Source organism: Strigops habroptila, chromosome 3 (genome assembly GCF_004027225.2).
Source record: "Strigops habroptila isolate Jane chromosome 3, bStrHab1.2.pri, whole genome shotgun sequence".
Classification (NCBI taxonomy): Eukaryota; Metazoa; Chordata; class Aves; order Psittaciformes; family Psittacidae; genus Strigops; species Strigops habroptila.
In genome coordinates, this window is record NC_044279.2 from 13,445,129 (window position 1) to 13,457,266 (window position 12,138).

A 12,138-nucleotide genomic window follows, 5' to 3' on the forward strand; every position below is an offset into this window, starting at 1 on the left:
GGATAAAGAGTTCATATCTTTTTTATGCTGCTATTCTACTGTTTCTAACTGAAGTATTCTCTCTCAAGAAAAAGAAATAGTACACCAGAATGAGCAAAAAAGTAATTTCTCTGCCTTTAAGATTTCTTGTACAGGTTGAGATTGATTACTGAGTTCCCACTAATCATTTCCCACCTTCTCACATCTACACATGTAAACGCAGAGAAGAGACAACATGAATACACAGACAATTGCGAGAAGCAGCACTGAGGATTAACCTGATATTTGTGGTGTCCAGGGGAACAGTCCTTGCCTCCCTTTTGCCAGGTCCATTGAAGTACAGAGATTTTCCATCGCTGAGCACACCACAGCCTGTCCCAACCTGACCTCCTGTTATCTTGTACCAGAGAGGGCTTAGCTTCCTCTCAAACCTGTCGAACATCTCACTGTGATTAGGCACATTAGACACACAGGTTCCATGTGATGCTTCAAGAAAAAAAAGATAATATGGGAGACGCTTTGGTGAAACTGTGCTGAACAGAGTAAGGGTCAGATACAGTACACTGCAGACGGTTCTGTTGCATCCACGAGAAAGTACTGTGCTTTCCTAAGAAAATGCCCTGATGACAGGATTGTACCTTTTTAAAATCTGCTTTACAAATTTCCTTAGGCAGAATGAGTCTTCTTCCTCTAAACTCTAAGATGGCTTATTTCACCAGGTGAAAACCAGCTGCACTTTATGTTGATAAGGCATTTTATGTAAACAGAAAAATATTATATTTTTATTTAATTTTAAACAAATTCAGCAAAAGATGTTAGCTCATTGCTTTGTTGGTATAGAGGGTTGAAAGAGTGCAGCATGCAACTGGTTATGTCAATCACTGGGTTTTTTTCATTGGGTTTGGGTTTTTTTTTTTTTAGTATTACAGCATAAAAGCCCCTGAAACCAAAAGTGAGCAGAATTTTCCACAGAAGGGCCTGTCAGAACATATGTTCCCTCCTGGTCCCATGCCATCTGATGGCCAGGGGACTTAAAACCAGCAGCAATTCTTTTGAAGATGATCCAAAGGCTTTTAAGCAGACTTTTTAGTTTATAATATTTTATTTTGTTTTCTCTTCTATTGCTAGACCCTTCCCATTCACACAGATGGTGATGTTCAAAGATTACAGTTGCCAGAAACATCACCAGTGTCCGCCGCCTTCAACTGCTCTGTTTTGCCTGTGCTGAACATTATTTAACAAAATGAAAAGATTCTTGCTGGCAGCCCATGAAATTGATGTCACCAGATATTTTTCCGGAATATTGGAGAGGAAAACCAAGATGCTAAATTTACAGCTTTAACTCAGCCAGTGCTTGTAATCACACCTAAAAAGGGTTGTCTTACCTGTGTAGCCAAGGTCACAGAAGCAGACCCCTGAGACACAGTCCCCGTGACCGTTGCAGTAGTTGGGGCAAGGCTCAGAAATGTAAACGCCATCTAAGCCGAAAGGAGGCACGCTCTTGTGGGAGCTGCTCTCCTGGATCCAGCGGAATCGAGTCTTACTGTAGAGAAACAACAATGAAGGGCACAGGATCACTATTCCCGGCTTCAGTATCTACTGATTCTTGCTAAAGATTAAAAGAAGCGTTTCCTAAATTAGCCATTTCCAAATAAGATGCAAATGGATGCCTGGAAAATATTTCTGACACTTTACATCTTGTGCAAATTCAGTTAAGGATAATATTCCCACAGTTTTGGACATATTTCTGACTTCCTCTGTTTGTCTGGCCTGTATCCATGAGTGTAATGCAAAGAACAAATACACAATTTTATCAACAAGAATGAATGCTTAGAACATGACTCTGAAGATGCCTTTTGCAAGTTGGTTCAACCTGAACTGCTAATTATGCATTGAAATCCCAGAACTCCATTTCTTACAGTATTTATGAAAGGAACTCAGTAATGGCAGTGATACAGAGTTTGTTATGGGATTGCTGAATTCAGAGTCAAAAACCTTCAAGTAATTTGGATACAAGAAAAATCATCTACTTTCTAAAAATAATGGCAAATAATGCGCCCCACAGGACACGTGGACAGAAATACGAAGTTTTTATTCTTGGATGACAACATGAAATTCCTACAGCTGGGTCGGGGCAATCCCAGGCACTGCTACAGGTTGGGCAGAGAAGACATTCAGAGCAGCCCTGCAGAAAAGGACTTGGGGGTGTTGGTTGACGAGAAGCTTAACATGAGCCGGCAGTGTGCGCTTGCAGCCCAGAAAGCCAACCGTATCCTGGGCTGCATCAAAAGAAGCGTGACCAGCAGGTCAAAGGAGGTGATCCTGCCCCTCTACTCTGCTCTTGTGAGACCTCACTTGGAGTACTGTGTACAGTTCTGGTGTCCTCAACATAAAAAGGACATGGAGCTGTTGAACAAGTCCAGAGGAGGGCCACGAGGATGATCAGGGGCTGGAGCACCTCCCGTATGAAGACAGGCTGAGAGAGTTGGGGCTGTTCAGCCTGGAGAAGAGAAGGCTGCGTGGTGACCTCATAGCAGCCTTCCAGTATCTGAAGGGGGCCTACAAGGATGCTGGGGAGGGACTCTTCCTTAGGGACTGTAGTGGTAGGACAAGGGGTAATGGGTTCAAACTTAAACAGGGGAAGTTTAGATTAGATATAAGGAAGAAGTTCTTTACAGTGAGGGTGGTGAAGCACTGGAATGGGTTGCCCAGGGAGGTTGTGGATGCTCCATCCCTGGTGGTGTTCAAGGCCAGGTTGGACAGAGCCTTGAGCCACGTGGTTTAGGGCAAGGTGTCCCTGCCCATGGCAGGGGGGTTGGAACTAGATGATCTTAAGGTCCTTTCCAACCCTTACGATTCTATGATTCTATGAAAACAGTGACCTAATCCTTAACTTGTATAACTGAAACTGCTCCAGAGGCTTCAGTGAACCTACACCAAGTTGCTCCAGCTGACCCACTGCATAGGGAATTGGTTGAAGAAAAAATATTTTGGTTATTATTTTTCAGTCCTTAACTTTTAGTTGAATCATTTAATAGGAGCTCCAGAGTGGGAAACAGATTTAATGTCTCACTGCTAAGCCAATGGATTAGCTACGATACTCTCTGCTACCCTGTCTAAAATATGATAAATCTATTTCTTTTTTTACTAGTACGCAACTAGTTAATCCCATTACTGGGATATGGTAGGTTGGTGATCAATCGTGTTAGTGCACTGTACCAGCTGATGAAATGGAATGCTCTCCAGACAACCTGTGAACCATGATTTCCAAAGTGACCTGCAATAAACTCAGTTTTCAATACTCTGAGATCCTCACCATACTCACAATACTGCCATTTTTAATGTATTAGCATGAGCTTCTTATTCCTGATCACATTACTGAACATAATGCCAAACAGATTGCTGCTATTGATTCTGCTCTGCTTGTTTTGGGTAAATCAAATCAGCTGGTGTCAGATCTGTGCAATTTGGCACCTGTTTTTATTGGCTAATTACTGAAGAAAAGACAAACTTGTTATGGTACACGCTGCTATTTCAGGTCCTTGCGGCAAAGGCACCAGTTCCCCTGCTACACAATATGCCACACACTCAAAATCTGTGTGGGGCTTGAGGAGGAGGAGCCCACGGCAGGAAGATGGGGCTGAAACCCAGGGGCAGCACTAGAGCAGCTGCTTGTGGGAAGAGCAACAGAAGGCAGTGGGGCATGGCCAGGATCTCGGGGGCCGGTTGCCGGCTGCGCTGGCTTTGCTTTGTGCAGGCAGAAAATCAGAGCAGGGAGTTTTACTGACAGGGTAAGACAGCGAGTGAGGGGAGCAAGAAACTTCAACCAAATCCAAGCAAGACTGAGAAAAGCTTCCTGATTTCAAGGCTTATTTCTGTATTCCACCGTGTGATGTTTTCTTATCTGTATTGGCCTGATGATGAGGTTGTGCTCGCAGATAAGCACACTTATCATTCCTCCCTCCTTTGACTTCGTCTGTCCTGGTTGCCTTCAATGACACAGCACATTATGCAGCAGCTCAAATGCCTTTCTAGGGTTTCTTTGCCCAGTGGTAACTGTAAAATTAATCCTGTTCAAATGGCTTATTTGATTCAAGTGACTTATTACACTCATTTGCTGGTGCCTCTGATATGCATGAAGACTGACAGCACCATGATGAAGAGACTGATGTCAAATTAAAATGTTCTGGGTTCCTTCTTGCTTTGCAATTTAATTTTATAGACCATTCTGACACCTTTAAAATGGAAAGCTTCTCCCTCTTTTGGACAGCACAATATATTTTTCCCACATCTGCCTATTTTTAATGCCACTTTTATTCACAGCTTGCAACTTTTTCCTAATGTAGCATAAAATAAGAAGCAGCTAATTCACGAGTACCACTGGCATCCCTGATTTACAGTACCTGGCTGCAAGTGACCTGGGGATAACAATAGTAATTCTTGTCCAGTCCTCAAAGTCTCCTGTGTGATACACGGTCGGCTCACTTAGCTCCCGGGAGCTTCCCTCGCATCCTTTCGTGCCTGGCGATGCAGGGTAGCAGCCCTCCTTCACGAGCGACCAGAAGAGCCCAGCGTCATGCGAGTACTGAAGCAGAACGGGAGCAGAACTGCTGTATTGGTTGGTGCAACCAATGTTCAGCTGCAAAGAAGCAGAGCATCCGATATAAGCTGAAGAAACCTGAGCTGTTATTGGTATTTACTGCCTGCAAACCAATAAATACCAGCTTGGATATTGGTTTGAGAGGCTTAGCGCTCTGAGCACTTGCTCTGAACCCTGATGGCAAACAGTGCCTGGTGGTTGGAGTCTGTTTTCTATGTGTGCATGACATTTCTCAGTAAAAATTTCCACTATCCCTTCATTAAGGTCGCTGGGTTCAGCACACCGAAATGTGCACAGAACTTTTCAAAGGTCCTGGTGCATAGCAGGCCAAACCCAGCAAAATGCACAGGTACCTATATGCCCAGGAGAAGTGGCAAGAGCTGTATCCTCTGAGACCCATCACATCCACAGGCCTCCCAATGTGCCCAGAGGATCAGCCTGACTCCCAGATCCCCCCTGCCCTGGGCTGTGAGCCCTGACCCCAGCCTTGTCATTGTCCTCGCAGGAATGATGTCTGGGAGCTGGAGCTGCAGTCTGGACCCCCAGAATAGAGCAAAAACGGGATGAAGTTGAAAAATGCATATTAAAATGTGAAATGAGAATGTAACTAAGACAAAAATCAACTGCTGATTTGAACTTCTCAGTTTCATTTTTCAAGCTATCAGAAAAATATTAGTTTTCATTATTTTACTGCAGAAATCCTACTTGAGCTGTAGAATGCAAGATGTAAACCAAAATTATTCATGCAAAATGAAATAATTTTGACAAATTACTGTCTTTCAGTTTATCAACGCAAAATTATTCCAGGCAGCTATTTAAAATGGAAATTTCACAAACTCAGGAAAGCATTTAACCATATGTTTAAAATTAAAGCATGCAAATAGGACTAACACATTTGTGTGCAGGCCAGTTTAAAAGCTTTCCAAAAAAGACAGGAGTATAAATTCAGGTCTTAAATAACAGACTTTACAAAGAACTCACTGTTCTCTGATGCATGTTGTTTATGTTTTGTACATTTATGTTACATTGCCAAGTGTTTCAGCGATGGAAGGCGTATGAAATATTTTTAAGTATTGCTTTTTTAGACCAAATGATTTTTGAAATGCTGTTGATCATCAAACCTACAGAATGGAGGCTGAGTCACTGAAGTAAAGTGGTGAAGAGGCAAACAGCATCTCTTCCAGGCTGAATGGTATTTATATATTGAAATATTTTTGAGTTTTAGACACTTTAAAGTATAAAAGTACAAGCAATACTCAGAAATTGGTACTGCAATCCCTCAGTTTGTATAGCATCTCATTAGCATAACTTCTAGATGAAATGAGATTATTTTACAAATCCCATTATTTCTAACAAACTTTTCTATTTATAGAACTGTGGGAATTATATTTGAAAAGCTGCCTGTAAACATCTGATCTCTTTAATAATTCCACTTGTAAATTATTCAGTGTCTGTATCCACCAATTATGTAAGGACCATGTATTTGTAGTGAGCTCATTAAAATTGCATTGCAACCAACCTCCAGATTTCACCAATGGGATTTCATTATAAACTCAATAAAATTTTGATTAGGGTTCAGAAACAAGAGCTTGTCAAAGCAAATACACTTTCTTTGGAGCCCATATTCTGATGTATTGTCAGACCACTGAAATTTTTGTAAGCCCTTTAAAGAAGAATGCTAATTGGAGCCTATATTCATTGACACAATAAAAGTAAATTATATGAAAAAGCCACACTGGAGCACAGAGCAGCTTGTAAGTCCTTAAATAGTTTGAAATACAAAAAATGTGCACAAACCACATTGGAGCTTTTGTAGTCACGGAGCCTCAAATAGGATAAATCCTTTCTCCCTTGACAGTGCAGTAGCATTTCCTAGTAGTGACTTGAATATAATGACAGTCACTTCAGCCCACTTCTGAAACGTGCTGAAGAGCAACAAGCTTTACAACTTCTTCAGAGGGGCATAAAAAAGCTCTCCTGCTCCAAGGTTTTGACTGTCCTTCTAGAAAGCATCACATTTTATGCTGTGTGAATTCATAGTTGTCCTTTTCACATCTTTTTATGCAGTGGTGTAATTTACCACCTTGGTTTGAACTGTGGCCCCAGTGACATCTTGCAAGTATTGACTAAGAGAAGTTGTTCTGCAGGGATTTATGTTTAAGAAATACCTTGAACTGCAGGACATAGCCAGGCTTCAGAGTTAAATCTCGAGTCACTGCAAACCGGTCTCCATCTGATTTACCAAAGAGCATGGCAGAGGGGGTGGCAGAGCAGAAACTTTCATTTTTGGCCATCCCTTCATTGGCCAACATTAGCCATACGCTCAGCTGGTTCATAGGGTAATCAAATGCTGGCTTTTCATAAAAGTTCTGTTAGAAATGAAAAGAAAAGCAACAAGTACTATCACCTTGCAGTGTGACTACAGAAAATTTCCCAAAATAACCAACTTTCAAATATTGCAATATGTATTTTCTGTCATTTTTTTAAAACTGTGCTTTCCAAACTTTGTCTTGACTTTTTGAGGAGATATATAATGACAATCCTCTGTCACAAACATTAGGAGTCTCATGGTTTTGTGATAAGACCCAAGTTATTCCCACACAGAGAGACACAGCTGCAAACACTACAGCTGTTTCTTTAAATACACCCAACATTTTCAAAGAAAATTATGTTCTTATATGTCTAATATGTTGTACATCTACTATATTATATGTCTACTAACAGAGAGGATGGTTCCTCTTTCATGTGGATGCCTGCAGCCTGCTTTTGCTTATTACCTGTGGTAAAGTGGGATTAACAACAGGAATGACATGCTTCTGCTTCTCTGACAAAATGATGATGTCATCGATGGCCCATTGGTCATACCCTTCCCCTGAAAACACAGGCTGCCACCAGCGAAACCTGGTGCAGGGTGTCTTGGCTGCAGCTGGCAGCTCCAGGTAGACAAACCTGAAGAAGAGAAATTCAGCAGAACTTTAGGGAACACAGTTTGTAGAGAAATTGGAGAAATATCACTGAACAGGGAAAAGAAACAGGAAAGCCAGTGTCTGTCTTACATGTAGAAGTCCTCAGAAATCTTCTACATATCTGGATACTTATTTATACACTTCATATCAGGAAGACTTCTTTGTCCTTCCTGTATATGGAGAATGTAAACTCTTTAAGACAATGGCTATTTTTTACTCTCTACTGCTACATTGCCTAGCACAATAAGGAACTGATTTGTACTCTTCAGCTTTGAATTAAACTGTTCAGCTGATCCATGTTCAGCAAATCTTAACATTCTTCTGGTGCCAGCAAGTAATAGTGAAATATGCTGGCAAAATTCATTTCTCATTCTCTTCTGCTGGTTGGTCCTATTTGTAGACAAAAGCATCCCTCTATTACAATGTAATAGATTGTGTAGCAGAGTTTTCTGCTGTGGATAAAAATATTTCAGCCTTCCTATATGGGTCTTCATAAAAGAACTTCAGGTCTTCTCAGATAGTTTGCTTTATGTTCAATTTAGGAAACACCTTACAAAAGTGATGTTAAATAAAAGTTAGTTTCAAACCTAATCATACTTATGTTAAAAAATACAATCAGTTACTTGTTGAGTCCTAGTTCAGATTCATATAAGCCATTTATTCATATATTCCTTTCAGTACTCTTTCTTTATACCATGTTTTTTATGGTTATTTTCTACCACGGACCCTGATTTACTTGCTGGTTAGGCAGAGAGGTGGAGGAATTGTTCAAGGCTACAAAGAACCTTTTTTCCCAGAGGATTCCTAGTTTATGTGTTGGAAAATAAGAAATTGGAAATAAGATCTGGACCACAATTGAAACAGCAGAAAAATGAATATGCATTGCTATATTCTGTAAGGAACATCACTCTTAGTTACTCAGAGGGGCAAATGTTTTGTTTAAAATAATGTATTGCATAGTCCAGAGATGAAGGTTTCAGTATGCAGCTTCTTTGTTGCATGTGTCCTTTAAGTTTGACAAAGAGGAGGCTAAATGACCTGCCCAGTGGATGAAGGGAAGGCAGTGGATGTAGTTTTTCTGGATTTTAGTAAGGCTTTTGATACTGTATGTCACAGCATCCTTATGGACAGGTTGTCCAGCTGTGGGATAAGAGAGTTCATGGTGAACTGGGTAAAGAACTGGCTGAAAAGCAGAGCTCAAAGGTTTGTAGTGAATGGGGCTACATCAGGCTAGCAAGCAGTCACCAGTGGTGTTCCTCAGAGTTCAATTTCAGTGCCAATCCTGTTCAATATATTTAGCAACTATCTGGATGCAGAAGTTGAATGCATCATTAGCAAGTTTATTGATGATATCAAATGCGGAGCTGCTGTTGACTCTCTTGAGGGACAAGAGGCCTTGCAAAGGGATCTAAACAGATTGGAGCATTGGGCTGTGATTAATGGGGTGAAATTTAAGAAGACAAAATGTTGTATTCTGCACCTAGGATGGAGTAATGCCAGGCACAAGTATAAGCTGGAAGATGAGCAGCTGGAGAGCAGCCCTGCAAAAAACTATCTGGGAGTGCTGGTCAACAGCAGGCTTTAGAGAAGTCAGCAGTGTGCCCTGGCAGTCGAGAGGGCAAACTGCATCCTGGGGTGCATCATGCACAGCAGAACCAGCTGGTCAAAAGAGGCGATTATCTCACTGTACTCAGCGTTGGGTACTGTCTGTAGTTCTGGGCCCCTCGATTTAAGAAGGATGTGAAGATACTTGATTACTTCCAAAGGAAGGCAACAAGGAGGGCAACAAAGCTGGTGGAGGGGCTGGAAGGCATGTCCTATGAGGAGTGGCTGAGGACTTTGGGCTTGTATAGTTTGGAGAAAAGGAGGCTGAGGGGTGACCTCATTGCTCTCCACAGCTTCCTGAGGAGGGGAAGTGGAGAGGGAGGTGCTGGTCTCTTCTGCCTGGGATCCAGTGAGAGGATGCATGGGAATGGTTCACAGCTGCACCAGAGGAGGTTTAGACTAGACATTAGGAAACTTTTCTTTACTGAGACGGCGGTCAAACACTTAAACAGGCTTCCTAGAGGGATGGTCAATTCCCCAAGCCTGTCAGTGTCGTTCTGAAAACATTGTTCATTGCAATGCAAAATGACAAGATGGGAAGATATAATTATTTACATATTGAAAGACATGAACTACAGGAAATTGAAGTCATGTTAATACATGCAGACAAGTGCATTTTAAATTTTCACTGACAAGCTATCTTACAGCAAATTTGAAATGCTGAACATGATTTCTTCTCCTCCTTAAATATTTCTTTAAAGGAGTTTTTGTTGTATGTGACATTAATACACGTTCGTTACATCTGAAACCAGAGTCAGAGGAAACGGCAGAGTTCTACACGTCCTTGAGGCAAGTTCTGCGTTTGCTTGCTAATATTTTGCAGATATTAGCATTTTAGTCATGTTTCACATGGGAGACAAGTGATTGAAAACTTTATATTTTACTTTAGATTTTTTAAGGCCCACTTTCTTTAGATTTTTCCTTTCTAGTGACAGGAGTTTACTGTGACAGCCTGAAAAAGTTTCCATATAATGATGGTTTTTAAGCATTATAACTTGAAATTACTATTCACATTTTCATAAATTGAGAAATAGGGTTGCTTTTTTTCAGAGCTGATGCAGTATGGATTTAATGTAGACTAAAATTATACCTGGGTTTGCTGAAGTCAGAGAAATACATTTCTGCTAGTAGCTGCCAGTTGATTCCGCCGTTATTGCTGTACTGCAGCAGCACACCTTCTTCTCTGCTGTCTGGTTTGTTGCATGAAGAACTGTCTCCTCCTATCTGGATGTAAAACTGGACAAAATCCACCCAGGTCGTGTCCAAATCCCAGCTTACCAACTGCCTTTTTCCAGCCTGCAACACAAAAAACAGTGGGGCAATAATAGTATTAAATATGACACCTTCACTGTGAATAGCTGTATTTGAAGTCCAACACAGATGAATATTGCACAGAAAACTGCACAACACAGAGGACATTGAATTTTGTATTAATATGACATTATTTTGTCTTTCAGACAATGATTCTGCCTGTCCATCCTTTACGTCTTAATCACCCTGGTGTGATCCCACAGGAATTCTTATTATTAAATCTCAACACACGATGCAACTTCTCAACACAATTTCCACGCAGCTATTTAATCTATTCTGGAAGCTGAATGATGGTGTTTTCGAAACCTGGTTAGCTTGCACCCAAGAACTGAAACCTGTGAAGAATCCTTTGACCCTCAAAAGCTCATTTAGGATACAGTCATACTGTTTTGGCCTTGAATTATGCCCACTGTTTTAGTTTATTTGGTGGTTTATCCCCAGCTGAGCAAAGCTGTCCTGGATGGTGCTGTGAGAGTGAGATGGGTTCAGACCTGAACTGCTGCTTCCCAGTGCAGCCCCACATGGCTAATACAGGCCAAGGTTACAATTACAATTTCTTGGTAGTTTGCTTTCACAGCTTCATTTGAAAACCCATGGGAATTTGAAATTATCATCACCAAATCAAACTAGGAATGGATAACAAAGATGCAAACATCCTTGCTGCCCCATTGGCGGGCATGTCCTGGCTGGCTGAGGGTACTCAATGTACTGACCTGCAGTGGATAAAACTCTGGCTGTAAAACTATTCCAGGTGGGTTTTCTGTATCTACACCCCACAGCAGCTCTGCCTGCCAAAGGGTTAAGCACAGACAGACGAGCAACATAAAACCTCAGAGGAATTGCAGGGGCTAATTGAAAGAGGTCTGTATTGCAAACACACCTACAATTGATTAAAATGAGTTGTAAAACAAAAGAAAGAGAGTCGGCAGAACAAAGCCAGCATTAATTCTGGCAGCAGTAATTGATTGTGGCAGTAAACATTAGACATTCAAATAAAAAGTGGCTATTTGAGCAAATGAAAAGAAAATGGAACCTGTGAATATGAGCTCCCAAAACAATCCAGAACTGTTGGGCAACTAGAAAAATACTTTTTTATTACCTACCAGCATGGCCACTGGACACTTTGAAAAAGATCTGAACAGAAATTAAATAAACCACTTTCTGTTGGTGGCACACAGACTGCTACTACTCAAGAAATGAATGATAACCTACCCCTTAGAGATCAATAGAAAGGGGCCAGGAATGTCTAAATGAGTTTTTCACTCCTCCTTAGCAGAAATCAGAAGAAAGATCACAGCAGGTTAATACTAATTTAGCAAAGTACTTTGGAGAAACTTGGCATAAGGAACTAAGCCAGAAGGAAAAACATCTAACAGAGAAGACAATTACATAAAAAAATCCAATTATCACAATTAGCTAGTTGTACTGATTGGTCTACTATGAAATTTTCAGTGCAGAGGGGCATTTCCAGGGGAGCTGGATGTGAGACTACATAGGAGTGCTGAAAATTATTTCATGGGTTAGATTTTTGTAATGAGGTAAACAACATGCAATTTCACAGCGTTGCATATTGGGTTATTCTTCTGGGACTAATCTGGCTCTCATGACAGCAGTGGCAGTTTGATCAAACCTTTAAAAGAGAAGCACATAGCTGCATTTAAACTCTTCCTTTCAATT

At 41.0% G+C, this 12,138-nt stretch overlaps 1 protein-coding gene across 2 annotated transcripts in view; it reads right to left on the reverse strand.

Annotated features, from left to right (window-relative positions):
• RELN (reelin) overlaps positions 1 to 12,138 on the reverse strand; it is a 287,656-nt gene that overhangs the window by 65,297 nt on the left and 210,221 nt on the right. For both annotated transcript variants that reach the window (XM_030480802.1, XM_030480801.1), the window contains exons 25-30: positions 10,241 to 10,446; positions 7,357 to 7,528; positions 6,748 to 6,948; positions 4,383 to 4,618; positions 1,365 to 1,522; positions 258 to 465 (exon numbers count right to left, since the gene is read on the reverse strand). In XM_030480802.1, the coding sequence (XP_030336662.1) occupies positions 258 to 465; positions 1,365 to 1,522; positions 4,383 to 4,618; positions 6,748 to 6,948; positions 7,357 to 7,528; positions 10,241 to 10,446 (1,181 nt within the window). The remainder of the gene's footprint in view (positions 1 to 257; positions 466 to 1,364; positions 1,523 to 4,382; positions 4,619 to 6,747; positions 6,949 to 7,356; positions 7,529 to 10,240; positions 10,447 to 12,138) is intronic.